Genomic DNA, 15,019 nt, shown 5'->3' with positions numbered 1-15,019 from the left:
TTCCATCTGTCCAAATGCACTGGACACATGGGAGTCATGCACGGCTGCAGGAGCAGACTACAGAGGGTTTGCAGGCATTCTGCAAACACGGAGATGCATGAGATTGCAGAGGAGCTGCATACCCAAGAATGGTAGAAAGTTTGGATTCAAATCTGTTGCAAAGTTGCATTGTTTTTTTTTTTTGTTTTTTTTTACTTTAGATGTTTGGGGCAGTGAAAAAATGGTGGCAAGTCTTCATATCCTTTAACATCTGAACTCTAAAAGTGCAGAAGGAAAAAAAAAATTATTAAAACCCACACATACATATAACTGGACAGTTTCTTATACCTTGGCGAGTAAGGTTTTGCCACAGCCCGGGGGTCCGGCTAGTAAGACTCCTGCAGGAGCCATGAGTCCGAGAGCCTTAAACTGCTCTGGATTCCTCACTGGTGCCTGGAAAGAGAGAAGTTAAATAACAGCAAAGTTACTGGAGGCTTTCACATGCACGGACGTTGATTTAAAGATATAACATGATAACTACCAGCAGCCACCACTAGAGGGAGCTTACTGCATCTCAATCAGAATGCAGCAAGCTCTTAAGCTCCCTCTAGTGGTAGTTGGAGGTAATTGGCAGGTTATCTTTAAAATCCATACCTATGCTAGGGATTGGGAGCTCTGCATCAGAAAAATGGAGCTCCAGTACCTATAAAAATGGGTTCTCCGGGCTTTTACGATTGATGGTCTATCCTCAGGATAGGTCATGAATATCAGATCGGCGGGCTGACTGGCTTCAGTAGAGAATATGATCATGCTATGGAGGAAGTAAACACCACCGGGATTGGTAGAATGATGTGAATGGCAATGCAGAGGAGCGGAGCACATCCCTTATTACATCTGCAAAGTGTAATTTAAAGATGGCGTCATTTCTATCATAGGCCTGCATCTCAACCCACCCAATGAAGTTTCCTAGGAAGTTGGTTGACGGTTTTCCGAAGTGTAGCCAATATTATGGCTTTCCATGTGAGCAGAGTGCAATGTCCAAAGTGCAGCCCAATGACATCAATCTGACAGGTTAATGTGGAAACGCATTTTCTGCTCACCAGTATGGCCATGGTCAGCTCCTCCCGGATCTCATCCAGCGCCCCTATGTCGGCCCAGGTGACATCAGGGACCGTGGCAAAGCCTTCTCTCTTGGCTGACGGCTGCACCGACGGGAGAGCGCTCAGGAAATCGGCCATCTCAATGCACAGACCCTGCAGCTGCTGCTCTGGAAATGGCGACTGCTCCATCAACACCTCGAGCAACCGCTGCAGCTCGCTCTGTAGAAAAGAAGGAAAAAAACAGCTCGATTTTCAGATATCCCTAACGTTTCTCAGAAACTGTTCTTAAAGGGCTAGAAAAACATGGCTGCTTTCCTCCAGAAACAGCACCGTACCTGTCCGTGTCTGGTATTAAAGCTCAGCTTCACTGGAGTGACTGGGGCTGAACTGCAATACCGCACACAACCTGTGGTCAGAAAACGCTGCCATGTTTTCCTAATGCTGGACGACCACTTCACATGTTGGATTATAGGGAGGCACATGGGCTCCGAGGCCTCCATTAGCCGCCACGGTTACGTCCGTCATAACAACATGGTGCACAAGGTGTCTACCATTTTGTTCAACGTGAGTCTCTCAGATATGGGAGCCTGCATCTCCTGCTTGGCCACCCCCAATATGTAACTGGATTACTGTACGGGTGAGCGGGCATATTCACCCTATGTTGCATGTGGGACACTGAGTGTTAGCAGCCCTTGGGTGTCAGGGAGTTACATTCTCCTGTATTTATTACATAGGATGGGGGTAATTTCACCTACCAGAGCTGGTTTTACTTCGTGGACTGGTAACGTGGCTGCAGGATCTTCTACTTCAGCCTCTGACGATGGCCGATCCGGCAGCTGGATCAGCGCTCTGTTCACTGCACACATTGCCGCCTCTCGGCAGAGCGCCATCAGGTCTGCCCCGACGTATCCCGGCGTCAGATGAGCCAGATGCTGGAAGTCAAAGGATTCTGGGAGCCGGAGCTTCCGACACAGAGTCTTCAGGATCCTGAGAGAGTGATGACAGCAAGAGACATCGGTGCCAGTTCTGACCCTCGCATTACATCCAAATACATTAACGGCAAATTTCACGGGACAGGGACCAAGCATGTCATCGTCCAATCCCTTCCCCTTGTTTAAAGGCTTATGGACACCTTCGGGGCAATTTTTTTTATGATTGCACTGTACTCTTTTCAATAAGTCTGAAAAATGTTCAGCCATTTTTGACATACAGGGGTTGAAAAATCAGTCTATTTGCAGACTGACAGCTCATGTGAAGCCTCGTCTCTGATCTCCTGACCTCATAGACACTCATTATAGCTAAACTCTTATCAAACTGATGAGAATACGGCTTAAACGAGAGGTCAGGAGATCAGAGATAAGGCTTCACATGAGCTGTCAGTTGACAGGACTGAGTAGTGATACTCTGCAAACAGACTGATTATTTTTAACCCTTGTATCTCAAAAACAACTGAACATTTTTAATAAAGACCAACTGAAAAAATGATTTTTAATCCAAAATGAGTAAAATGCAATGATAATAAATTTGCCCTGAAGGTCTCCATAGCCTTTATTAATGACACCAATTGAAAATAAATCACCTGATGTCACAGAGATTAACCTATAGAATTATTTTCCTTTAGGGCAATGCTCACTTTAGTCTCGCTCCTTCGTCAGGGATCCCCAAGCAGATCTCCCGGTCAAACCTTCCGGCTCGCCTGAGAGCAGGATCCAGGGAATCCGGTCTGTTAGTGGCTCCGATGACGAGAACCTGAGCGGTGATGGACAGGTTGTTCAAATCTGGAGGCGGAAAGCAAAGAAGGTTCCTGCATGAGCCGCTATGTAAATGTGGACTTCTGGAAGAAGGCCCAGGAAAGGCTACAAGGAATGGGTGAAGAGGAGTCCAGGATCAACCCGCTGATTATACTGAAGACTATAACAAACCATCCATGCAGGTAAGTAGCTGAGCCACAATCCTGCGCTCCATGTCCTTGGAGGCGACTTCTCTCTTGGGAGTGATGGCATCAATCTCGTCAATGAAAAGGATGCAGGGAGCGCTGCTCTGAAACAACAAGCGTCAAACTTCAGATCAAGATCCCAATGTAACAAGAGCGGTCGTCCTGATGTATTCACCACTAAATGCACTGGGACTATTGGTTAATGTGTCCCAAGCCGACATCATCACCAGTGAGGAACGTCTTATTAGTTATTTTACCATTTTCTAACCCCAATGTGCAAAAATTGGACACTACCTCTTAAAGGGGAAGTCTCATCATAGACAATGGGGGCATATTGCTAGGATATGCCACCATTGTCTTATAGGTGTGGGTCCCGCACTTATATTGGGATCGGAGCCCTGCAAGGTGGTGGCTGGAGGACTCCGGCTACAACCAAGCACGCTCCCCATAGAAGAAGTGAAAGGGAGCGCACCACGTATAACCGGCCACCGCTCCCATTCACCCCCTATGGGCCCGACATAAATAGCCGAGCCAGTGGGCGGCTGTGCATGTACAGTGCGCCCTCCAACACTTTAGGGGCTCCATTCTCAATATAGCTGCGGGACCCGCACCTATAAGACCTATTGTCCATGATGAGACAATCCCTTTAAGGGCACCTCAGAAATAGGCAGCCCACAGCAGTGCAGAGGAGTAAAGTAAGGACCTCACCACAGCTTGTTCAAAAAGATTCCTCAGTTTCTGCTCAGATTCTCCCGAGACTCCTGACACCATCTCTGTGGCAGCAACCTTCAGCATCGGTATATCCAACTCCTTAGAAGAGATGAAGAGCGGATTATATTATGAATGATGAAATATTACACTGCGTCATCAGAAAATTACTTAAATTAATTTGTGATCTATGAGATATTCCACATTTTACCAGTAGAGCACACAAAGGGCTGACATTTCCTGTTTTCTGCAGTGCACTAGTCAGCTTTGCTGTGTAGACTAGGACAAGGTCAGCACAGTCATCTCAGGATCATTACAGGATGACGTCGGTAGAGTCCACTCATTGTCGAGAGGGGTGAATTTCATCAATTAAGGGGAGAGCAACCATTTATATGAAAGTCGCTCACCCCAGCAATCGCCTGTGCCAGTAACGTCTTCCCGGACCCTGGAGGCCCATGTAACAGGAAGCCACGGGGAGGAACCACCCCCAGGTGCTGATAGACTTCAGGGTGACGCATATGAATCAATAGTTTGCAGACTTCCTGTAAAAAACAATTACACAAGTGGTGATCAATTAACGCACTGCTCTGCAGCAGCTTAGGTGTATGTTGATGATGAGCTGTGGCGTGCGGCATGAGGTTCCGCAGCAGCAGCAGAGGCGTGCATTACGAGGTTCCGCAGCAGCAGCAGAGGCGTGCATTACGAGGTTCCGCAGCAGCAGAGGCGTGCATTACGAGGTTCCGCAGCAGCAGAGGCGTGCATTACGAGGTTCCGCAGCAGCAGAGGCGTGCATTACGAGGTTCCGCAGCAGCAGAGGCGTGCATTACGAGGTTCCGCAGCAGCAGAGGCGTGCATTACGAGGTTCCGCAGCAGCAGAGGCGTGCATTACGAGGTTCCGCAGCAGCAGAGGCGTGCATTACGAGGTTCCACAGCAGCAGAGGCGTGCATTACGAGGTTCCGCAGCAGCAGAGGCGTGCATTACGAGGTTCCGCAGCAGCTGAGGCGTGCATTACGAGGTTCCGCAGCAGCTGAGGCGTGCATTACGAGGTTCCGCAGCAGCTGAGGCGTGCGGCAAGAGGTTCCGCAGCAGCTGAGGCGTGCGGCAAGAGGTTCCGCAGCAGCTGAGGCTTGCGGCAAGAGGTTCCGCAGCAGCTGAGGCGTGCGGCAAGAGGTTCCGCAGCAGCTGAGGCGTGCGGCAAGAGGTTCCGCAGCAGCTAAGGCGTGCGGCAAGAGGTTCCGCAGCAGCTGTGTGTATTATGAGGCAGCTGTGTGTATTATGAGGTTCCGCAGCAGCTGTGTGTATTATGAGGTTCCGCAGCAGCTGTGTGTATTATGAGGTTCCGCAGCAGCTGTGTGTATTATGAGGTTCCGCAGCAGCTGTGTGTATTATGAGGTTCCGCAGCAGCTGTGTGTATTATGAGGTTCCGCAGCAGCTGAGGCGTGCGGCAAGAGGTTCCGCAGCAGCTGAGGCGTGCGGCAAGAGGTTCCGCAGCAGCTGAGGCGTGCGGCAAGAGGTTCCGCAGCAGCTGAGGCGTGCGGCAAAAGGTTCCGCAGCAGCTGAGGCCTGCGGCAAGAGGTTCCGCAGCAGCTGTGTGTATTATGAGCTGTGTGTATTATGAGGTTCCGCAGCAGCTGTGTGTATTATGAAGTTCCGCAGCAGCTGAGGCGTGCGGCAAGAGGTTCCGCAGCAGCTGTGTGTATTATGAGGTTCCACAGCAGCTGTGTGTATTATGAGGTTCCGCAGCAGCTGCAGCTGTGTGTATTATGATGTTCCGTAGCAGCAGCAGCTGTGTGTATTATGATGTTCCGCAGCAGCTGTGTGTATTATGATGTTCCGCAGCAGCTGTGTGTATTATGATGTTCCGCAGCAGCTGAGGCCTGCGGCAAGAGGTTCCGCAGCAGCTGAGGCCTGCGGCAAGAGGTTCCGCAGCAGCTGAGGCCTGCGGCAAGAGGTTCCGCAGCAGCTGAGGCCTGCGGCAAGACGTTCCGCAGCAGCTGAGGCCTGCGGCAAGACGTTCCGCAGCAGCTGAGGCCTGCGGCAAGACGTTCCGCAGCAGCTGAGGCCTGCGGCAAGAGGTTCCGCAGCAGCTGAGGCGTGCGGCAAGAGGTTCCGCAGCAGCTGAGGCGTGCGGCAAGAGGTTCCGCAGCAGCTGAGGCGTGCGGCAAGAGGTTCCGCAGCAGCTGAGGCGTGCGGCAAGAGGTTCCGCAGCAGCTGAGGCGTGCGGCAAGAGGTTCCGCAGCAGCTGAGGCGTGCGGCAAGAGGTTCCGCAGCAGCTGAGGCGTGCGGCAAGAGGTTCCGCAGCAGCTGAGGCGTGCGGCAAGAGGTTCCGCAGCAGCTGAGGCGTGCGGCAAGAGGTTCCGCAGCAGCTGAGTGTATTATGAGGTTCCGCAGCAGCTGAGTGTATTATGAGGTTCCGCAGCAGCTGTGTGTATTATGAGGTTCCGCAGCAGCTGTGTGTATTATGAGGTTCCGCAGCAGCTGAGGCGTGCGGCATGATGTTCCTCAGCAGCTGTGTGTATTATGATGTTCCGCAGCAGCTGTGTGTATTATGAGGTTCCGCAGCAGCTGAGGTGTGCGGCATGAGGTTCCGCAGCAGCTGTGTGTATTATGAGGTTCCGCAGCAGCTGTGTGTATTATGAGGTTCCGCAGCAGCTGAGGCGTGCGGCAAGAGGTTCCGCAGCAGCTGAGGCGTGCGGCAAGAGGTTCCGCAGCAGCTGAGGCGTGCGGCAAGAGGTTCCGCAGCAGCTGAGGCGTGCGGCAAGAGGTTCCGCAGCAGCTGAGGCGTGCGGCAAGAGGTTCCGCAGCAGCTGTGTGTATTATGAGGTTCCGCAGCACCTGTGTGTATTATGAGGTTCCGCAGCACCTGTGTGTATTATGAGGTTCCGCAGCACCTGTGTGTATTATGAGGTTCCGCAGCAGCTGTGTGTATTATGAGGTTCCGCAGCAGCAGTGTGTATTATGAGGTTCCGCAGCAGCAGTGTGTATTTTGAGGTTTCGCAGCAGCAGTGTGTATTATGAGGTTCCGCAGCAGCAGTGTGTATTATGAGGTTCCGCAGCATCTGAGGCGTGCGGCAAGAGGTTCCGCAGCATCTGAGGCGTGCGGCAAGAGGTTCCGCAGCAGCTGAGGAGTGCGGCAAGAGGTTCCGCAGCAGCTGTGTGTATTATGAGGTTCCGCAGCAGCTGTGTGTATTATGAGGTTCCGCAGCAGCTGTGTGTATTATGAGGTTCCGCAGCAGCTGACGCGTGCAGCATGAGGTTCCGCAGCATCTGAGGCGTGCAGCATGAGGTTCCGCAGCAGCTGAGGCGTGCAGCATGAGGTTCCGCAGCAGCTGAGGCGTGCAGCATGAGGTTCCGCAGCAGCTGAGGCGTGCAGCATGAGGTTCCGCAGCAGCTGAGTGTATTACGAGGTTCCGCAGCAGCTGAGGCGTGCGGCAAGAGGTTCCGCAGCAGCTGTGTGTATTATGAGGTTCCGCAGCAGCTGAGGCGTGCGGCAAGAGGTTCCGCAGCAGCTGAGGCGTGCGGCAAGAGGTTCCGCAGCAGCTGAGGCGTGCGGCAAGAGGTTCCGCAGCAGCTGAGGCGTGCGGCAAGAGGTTCCGCAGCAGCTGAGGCGTGCGGCAAGAGGTTCCGCAGCAGCTGAGGCGTGCGGCAAGAGGTTCCGCAGCAGCTGAGGCGTGCGGCAAGAGGTTCCGCAGCAGCTGAGGCGTACGGCAAGAGGTTCCGCAGCAGCTGAGGCGTGCGGCAAGAGGTTCCGCAGCAGCTGTGTGTATTATGAGGTTCCGCAGCAGCTGAGGTGTGCGGCATGAGGTGTTGCAGCAGCTGTGTGTATTATGAGGTGTTGCAGCAGCTGTGTGTATTATGAGGTGTTGCAGCAGCTGTGTGTATTATGAGGTGTTGCAGCAGCTGTGTGTATTATGAGGTGTTGCAGCATCTGAGGCGTGCGGCAAGAGGTTCCGCAGCAGCTGAGGCGTGCGGCAAGAGGTTCCGCAGCAGCTGAGGCGTGCGGCAAGAGGTTCCGCAGCAGCTGAGGCGTGCGGCAAGAGGTTCCGCAGCAGCTGAGGCGTGCGGCAAGAGGTTCCGCAGCAGCTGTGTGTATTATGAGGCAGCTGTGTGTATTATGAGGTTCCGCAGCAGCTGAGGCCTGCGGCAAGAGGTTCCGCAGCAGCTGAGGCCTGCGGCAAGAGGTTCCGCAGCAGCTGAGGCGTGCGGCAAGAGGTTCCGCAGCAGCTGAGGCGTGCGGCAAGAGGTTCCGCAGCAGCTGAGGCGTGCGGCAAGAGGTTCCGCAGCAGCTGAGGCGTGCGGCAAGAGGTTCCGCAGCAGCTGTGTGTATTATGAGGTTCCGCAGCACCTGTGTGTATTATGAGGTTCCGCAGCACCTGTGTGTATTATGAGGTTCCGCAGCACCTGTGTGTATTATGAGGTTCCGCAGCAGCTGTGTGTATTATGAGGTTCCGCAGCAGCAGTGTGTATTATGAGGTTCCGCAGCAGCAGTGTGTATTATGAGGTTCCGCAGCAGCTGAGGCGTGCGGCAAGAGGTTCCGCAGCAGCTGTGTGTATTATGAGGTTCCGCAGCAGCTGAGGCGTGCGGCAAGAGGTTCCGCAGCAGCTGAGGCGTGCGGCAAGAGGTTCCGCAGCATCTGAGGCGTGCGGCAAGAGGTTCCGCAGCAGCTGAGGCGTGCGGCAAGAGGTTCCGCAGCAGCTGAGGCGTGCGGCAAGAGGTTCCGCAGCAGCTGAGGCGTGCGGCAAGAGGTTCCGCAGCAGCTGAGGCGTGCGGCAAGAGGTTCCGCAGCAGCTGAGGCGTGCGGCAAGAGGTTCCGCAGCAGCTGAGGCGTGCGGCAAGAGGTTCCGCAGCAGCTGAGGAGTGGGGCAAGAGGTTCCGCAGCAGCTGTGTGTATTATGAGGCAGCTGTGTGTATTATGAGGTTCCGCAGCAGCTGTGTGTATTATGAGGTTCCGCAGCAGCTGTGTGTATTATGAGGTTCCGCAGCAGCTGTGTGTATTATGAGGTTCCGCAGCAGCTGTGTGTATTATGAGGTTCCGCAGCAGCTGTGTGTATTATGATGTTCCGCAGCAGCTGTGTGTATTATGATGTTCCGCAGCAGCTGTGGCCTGCGGCAAGAGGTTCCGCAGCAGCTGTGGCCTGCGGCAAGAGGTTCCGCAGCAGCTGTGGCCTGCGGCAAGAGGTTCCGCAGCAGCTGTGGCCTGCGGCAAGAGGTTCCGCAGCAGCTGAGGCGTGCGGCAAGAGGTTCCGCAGCAGCTGAGGCCTGCGGCAAGAGGTTCCGCAGCAGCTGAGGCCTGCGGCAAGAGGTTCCGCAGCAGCTGAGGCCTGCGGCAAGAGGTTCCGCAGCAGCTGAGGCCTGCGGCAAGAGGTTCCGCAGCAGCTGAGGCCTGCGGCAAGAGGTTCCGCAGCAGCTGAGGCCTGCGGCAAGAGGTTCCGCAGCAGCTGAGGCGTGCGGCAAGAGGTTCCGCAGCAGCTGTGTGTATTATGAGGTTCCGCAGCAGCTGTGTGTATTATGAGGTTCCGCAGCAGCTGTGTATATTATGAAGTTCCGCAGCAGCTGAGGCGTGCGGCATGATGTTCTGCAGCAGCTGAGTGTATTACGAGGTTCCGCAGCAGCTGAGGCGTGCGGCAAGAGGTTCCGCAGCAGCTGAGGCGTGCGGCAAGAGGTTCCGCAGCAGCTGAGGCGTGCGGCAAGAGGTTCCGCAGCAGCTGAGGCGTGCGGCAAGAGGTTCCGCAGCAGCTGAGGCGTGCGGCAAGAGGTTCCGCAGCAGTTGAGGCGTGCGGCAAGAGGTTCCGCAGCAGCTGAGGCGTGCGGCAAGAGGTTCCGCAGCAGCTGAGGCGTGCGGCAAGAGGTTCCGCAGCAGCTGAGGCGTGCGGCAAGAGGTTCCGCAGCAGCTGTGTGTATTATGAGGTTCCGCAGCAGCTGTGTGTATTATGAGGTTCCGCAGCAGCTGAGGCCTGCGGCAAGAGGTTCCGCAGCAGCTGAGGCGTGCGGCAAGAGGTTCCGCAGCAGCTGAGGAGTGCGGCAAGAGGTTCCGCAGCAGCTGTGTGTATTATGAGGCAGCTGTGTGTATTATGAGGTTCCGCAGCAGCTGTGTGTATTATGAGGTTCCGAGGCAGCTGTGTGTATTATGAGGTTCCGCAGCAGCTGTGTGTATTATGAGGTTCCGCAGCAGCTGTGTGTATTATGAGGTTCCGCAGCAGCTGTGTGTATTATGAGGTTCCGCAGCAGCTGTGTGTATTATGAGGTTCCGCAGCAGCTGTGTGTATTATGAGGTTCCGCAGCAGCTGTGTGTATTATGAGGTTCCGCAGCAGCTGTGTGTATTATGAGGTTCCGCAGCAGCTGTGTGTATTATGATGTTCCGCAGCAGCTGTGTGTATTATGATGTTCCGCAGCAGCTGTGTGTATTATGAGGTTCCGCAGCAGCTGTGTGTATTATGATGTTCCGCAGCAGCTGTGTGTATTATGATGTTCCGCAGCAGCTGTGTGTATTATGATGTTCCGCAGCAGCTGTGTGTATTATGAGGTTCCGCAGCAGCTGTGTGTATTATGAGGTTCCGCAGCAGCTGTGGCCTGCGGCAAGAGGTTCCGCAGCAGCTGTGGCCTGCGGCAAGAGGTTCCGCAGCAGCTGTGGCCTGCGGCAAGAGGTTCCGCAGCAGCTGTGGCCTGCGGCAAGAGGTTCCGCAGCAGCTGTGGCCTGCGGCAAGAGGTTCCGCAGCAGCTGTGGCCTGCGGCAAGAGGTTCCGCAGCAGCTGAGGCCTGCGGCAAGAGGTTCCGCAGCAGCTGAGGCCTGCGGCAAGAGGTTCCGCAGCAGCTGAGGCCTGCGGCAAGAGGTTCCGCAGCAGCTGAGGCCTGCGGCAAGAGGTTCCGCAGCAGCTGAGGCCTGCGGCAAGAGGTTCCGCAGCAGCTGAGGCGTGCGGCAAGAGGTTCCGCAGCAGCTGAGGCGTGCGGCAAGAGGTTCCGCAGCAGCTGAGGCGTGCGGCAAGAGGTTCCGCAGCAGCTGTGTGTATTATGAGGTTCCGCAGCAGCTGTGTATATTATGAAGTTCCGCAGCAGCTGAGGCGTGTGGCATGATGTTCCGCAGCAGCTGAGTGTATTACGAGGTTCCGCAGCAGCTGAGGCGTGCGGCAAGAGGTTCCGCAGCAGCTGAGGCGTGCGGCAAGAGGTTCCGCAGCAGCTGTGTGTATTATGAGGTTCCGCAGCAGCTGAGGCGTGCGGCAAGAGGTTCCGCAGCAGCTGAGGCGTGCGGCAAGAGGTTCCGCAGCAGCTGAGGCGTGCGGCAAGAGGTTCCGCAGCAGCTGAGGCGTGCGGCAAGAGGTTCCGCAGCAGCTGAGGCGTGCGGCAAGAGGTTCCGCAGCAGCTGAGGCGTGCGGCAAGAGGTTCCGCAGCAGCTGAGGCGTGCGGCAAGAGGTTCCGCAGCAGCTGAGGCGTGCGGCAAGAGGTTCCGCAGCAGCTGAGGCGTGCGGCAAGAGGTTCCGCAGCAGCTGAGGCGTGCGGCAAGAGGTTCCGCAGCAGCTGTGTGTATTATGAGGTTCCGCAGCAGCTGAGGTGTGCGGCATGGTGTTGCAGCAGCTGTGTGTATTATGAGGTTCCGCAGCAGCTGTGTGTATTATGAGGTTCCGCAGCAGCTGAGGCGTGCGGCAAGAGGTTCCGCAGCAGCTGAGGCGTGCGGCAAGAGGTTCCGCAGCAGCTGAGGCGTGCGGCAAGAGGTTCCGCAGCAGCTGAGGCGTGCGGCAAGAGGTTCCGCAGCAGCTGAGGCGTGCGGCAAGAGGTTCCGCAGCAGCTGAGGCGTGCGGCAAGAGGTTCCGCAGCAGCTGAGGCGTGCGGCAAGAGGTTCCGCAGCAGCTGAGGCGTGCAGCAAGAGGTTCCGCAGCAGCTGAGGCGTGCGGCAATAGGTTCCGCAGCAGCTGAGGCGTGCGGCAATAGGTTCCGCAGCAGCTGAGGCGTGCGGCAAGAGGTTCCGCAGCAGCTGTGTGTATTATGAGGTTCCGCAGCAGCTGAGGTGTGCGGCATGATGTTCTGCAGCAGCTGTGTGTATTATGAGGTTCCGCAGCAGCTGAGGTGTGCGGCATGAGGTTCCGCAGCAGCTGTGTGTATTATGAGGTTCCGCAGCAGCTGTGTGTATTCCGCAGCAGCTGTGTGTATTCCGCAGCAGCTGTGTGTATTCCGCAGCAGCTGTGTGTATTATGAGCTGTGTGTATTATGAGGTTCCGCAGCAGCTGTGTGTATTATGAAGTTCTGCAGCAGCTGTGTGTATTATGAGGTTCCGCAGCAGCTGTGTGTATTATGAGGTTCCGCAGCAGCTGTGTGTATTATGAGGTTCCGCAGCAGCTGTGTGTATTATGAGGTTCCGCAGCAGCTGTGTGTATTATGAGGTTCCGCAGCAGCTGTGTGTATTATGAGGTTCCGCGGCAGCTGTGTGTATTATGAGGTTCCGAGGCAGCTGTGTGTATTATGAGGTTCCGCAGCAGCTGTGTGTATTATGAGGTTCCGCGGCAGCTGTGTGTATTATGAGGTTCCGCGGCAGCTGAGGCCTGCGGCAAGAGGTTCCGCGGCAGCTGAGGCCTGCGGCAAGAGGTTCCGCAGCAGCTGAGGCCTGCGGCAAGAGGTTCCGCAGCAGCTGAGGCCTGCGGCAAGAGGTTCCGCAGCAGCTGTGTGTATTATGAGGTTCCGCAGCAGCTGAGGCGTGCGGCATGATGTTCCGCAGCAGCTGTGTGTATTATGAGGTTCCGCAGCAGCTGAGGCGTGCGGCATGATGTTCCTCAGCAGCTGTGTGTATCATGAGGTTCCGCAGCAGCTGAGGCGTGCGGCATAATGTTCCGCAGCAGCTGTGTATATTATGAAGTTCCGCAGCAGCTGAGGCGTGCGGCATGATGTTCCGCAGCAGCTGTGTGTATTATGAGGTTCCGCAGCAGCTGAGGCGTGCGGCATGATGTTCCTCAGCAGCTGTGTGTATCATGAGGTTCCGCAGCAGCTGAGGCGTGCGGCATAATGTTCCTCAGCAGCTGTGTGTATCATGAGGTTCCGCAGCAGCTGAGGCGTGCGGCATAATGTTCCGCAACAGCTGTGTGTATCATGAGGTTCCGCAGCAGCTGAGGCGTGCGGCATAATGTTCCGCAGCAGCTGTGTGTATCATGAGGTTCCGCAGCAGCTGAGGCGTGCGGCAAGAGGTTCCGCAGCAGCTGAGGCGTGCGGCAAGAGGTTCCGCAGCAGCTGAGGCGTGCGGCAAGAGGTTCCGCAGCAGCTGAGGCGTGCGGCAAGAGGTTCCGCAGCAGCTGAGGCGTGCGGCAAGAGGTTCCGCAGCAGCTGAGGCGTGCGGCAAGAGGTTCCGCAGCAGCTAAGAGAAAACCAGCATCTACATCACATGAGGTCCTCATCCATCTACATCACATGAGGTCCTCATCCATCTACATCACATGAGGTCCTCATCCATCTACATCACATGAGGTCCTCATCCATCTACATCACATGAGGTCCTCATCGCCTCAGTGAGGGATCTGTAGGGGTCGTACTTACAGTCAGGGTCTCATCATTTCCTCCGACATCTTCAAAGCGCACAGACGATTTCTGCAGCTTAATGGCTTCTGTAAAACACAGACAGGAGAACTGTTTAGCGGTTTTGTGGTATAGAACCCAGCGTCAGATGTCAGCTGAAGGTCTAGGGGGAAGATGAAACAGGGCACAGGCTTTTTTTTTTTTTTGCTACTGCCATTTTTGCTCACTAGGTGGCGTTCTCGAGTCTCTGGAGTTTTGATATCTCCAGGGACAAGAAAATTCCATGAAAAAAACTGTGTTTACACAGTTTAGATAAAAAATTGCCATAAAAAAAAAAACCCAAAGAAATGATACAAGTACAACAGGAACCTGCGGTATTCTCTTTCTCGTCTCTCCAGAATAAATATCGCCTCCTCAGCCAATTCCGTCGATGTTCAGATTAGACATTTTGCTCAATCTGTCCTTTCTGGGTTAACTGTCCCGGGGGTTTGCTGGAGATGCGGGACCTCTCGGGGACCTCCTGGTCTAGGGCTCGCTCGCCTGAGTGATCCTTTTGGCTGTAGTATACCCCCTGACCCCATATCCTTTCTCTACTCAATGCTACGTCGGCACATATAAGCAAACATTGCCGACTGCAGCTCGCAGCCTTATTGGCTGCTTGTGGAAACGTTCCGACCCTCCAAAGATCTCCGACCTATACGCTAAGGTGACAGAAATACGGACCTTAGAATATACCACAGCAATGCTCCAGGACGAGGTGGACCTGCTTCATGCCATTTGGGATGTTTGGGGCACCTATTGGATTACTAGGCAACTTTGAGATGAGCCCAAGAGAACGATATACCCCCTCCCCCCCCCCTCCTTATGTGTCTCTGTATTGTTTCTTTTTCCCTTTCTCTTTCTCGTCACATTCTTTAGGACTAATGTTTTGATAAGTTGCAGATCAGATTATATCCGCCCTAATAGTACAATCTACGCATCTACCGCCTCAGGAGCATTTTCTCCACGATGGAATACCGCCGATATCTGCCCCTTATTCTTCTCAACTAACCAAATACAACAAGAAACTCCGTTATCGCTCATTCTTTTATAGTTTCTATTTGACTTGTATTGTACTTGACATCTGATGCTGAAGGCTTTGTGTGTACAGCCTTCCTCACTTTACTGTGTACATTATGCAAAAGATTAAACTGATGTGTACCTTTGCATTTTAATAAAAATACAATTATATATAAAATAAAATAAACATCATTCATGTTTTTACAATGTAATTCCAGAGTTACATCCTGTATTATACTCCAGAGCTGCACTCACTATTCTGCTGGTGGAGTCACTGTGTACATACATTACATTACTTATCCTGTACTGATCCTGAGTTACACACTGTATTATACTCCAGAGCTGCAGTCACTATTCTGCTGGTGGAGTCACTGTGTACATACATTACTTATCCTGCACTGATCCTGAGTTACATCCTGTATTATACTCCAGAGCTGCACTCACTATTCTGCTGGTGCAGTCACTGTGCACATACATTACATTACTTATCCTCTACTGAACCTGAGTTACACCCTGTATTATACTCCAGAGCTGCACTCACTATTCTGCTGGTGCAGTCACTATGTACATACATTACTTATCCTGTACTGATCCTGAGTTACATCCTGTATTATACTCCAGAGCAGCACTCACTATTCTGCTGGTGGAGTCACTGTGTACATACATTACATTACTTATCCTGTACTGATCCTGAGTTACATCCTGTATTATACTCCAGAGCTGCACTCACTATTCTGCTGGT

At 54.0% G+C, this 15,019-nt stretch overlaps 1 protein-coding gene across 1 annotated transcript in view; it reads right to left on the bottom strand.

Annotated features, from left to right (window-relative positions):
* Positions 1 to 15,019, bottom strand: part of NVL (nuclear VCP like) — a 48,147-nt gene that overhangs the window by 18,996 nt on the left and 14,132 nt on the right. Inside the window, exons 8-15 of the mRNA XM_044289213.1 lie at positions 13,240 to 13,307; positions 4,131 to 4,265; positions 3,724 to 3,825; positions 3,002 to 3,119; positions 2,713 to 2,857; positions 1,835 to 2,066; positions 1,080 to 1,298; positions 328 to 432 (exon numbers count right to left, since the gene is read on the bottom strand). Coding sequence (XP_044145148.1) covers positions 328 to 432; positions 1,080 to 1,298; positions 1,835 to 2,066; positions 2,713 to 2,857; positions 3,002 to 3,119; positions 3,724 to 3,825; positions 4,131 to 4,265; positions 13,240 to 13,307 — 1,124 coding nt within the window. The remainder of the gene's footprint in view (positions 1 to 327; positions 433 to 1,079; positions 1,299 to 1,834; positions 2,067 to 2,712; positions 2,858 to 3,001; positions 3,120 to 3,723; positions 3,826 to 4,130; positions 4,266 to 13,239; positions 13,308 to 15,019) is intronic.

Source organism: Bufo gargarizans, chromosome 4 (assembly GCF_014858855.1).
Source record: "Bufo gargarizans isolate SCDJY-AF-19 chromosome 4, ASM1485885v1, whole genome shotgun sequence".
Classification (NCBI taxonomy): domain Eukaryota; kingdom Metazoa; phylum Chordata; class Amphibia; order Anura; family Bufonidae; genus Bufo; species Bufo gargarizans.
Note: the sequence above shows the minus strand (reverse complement) of the source record. Positions and strands in the feature narration are given on the sequence as shown.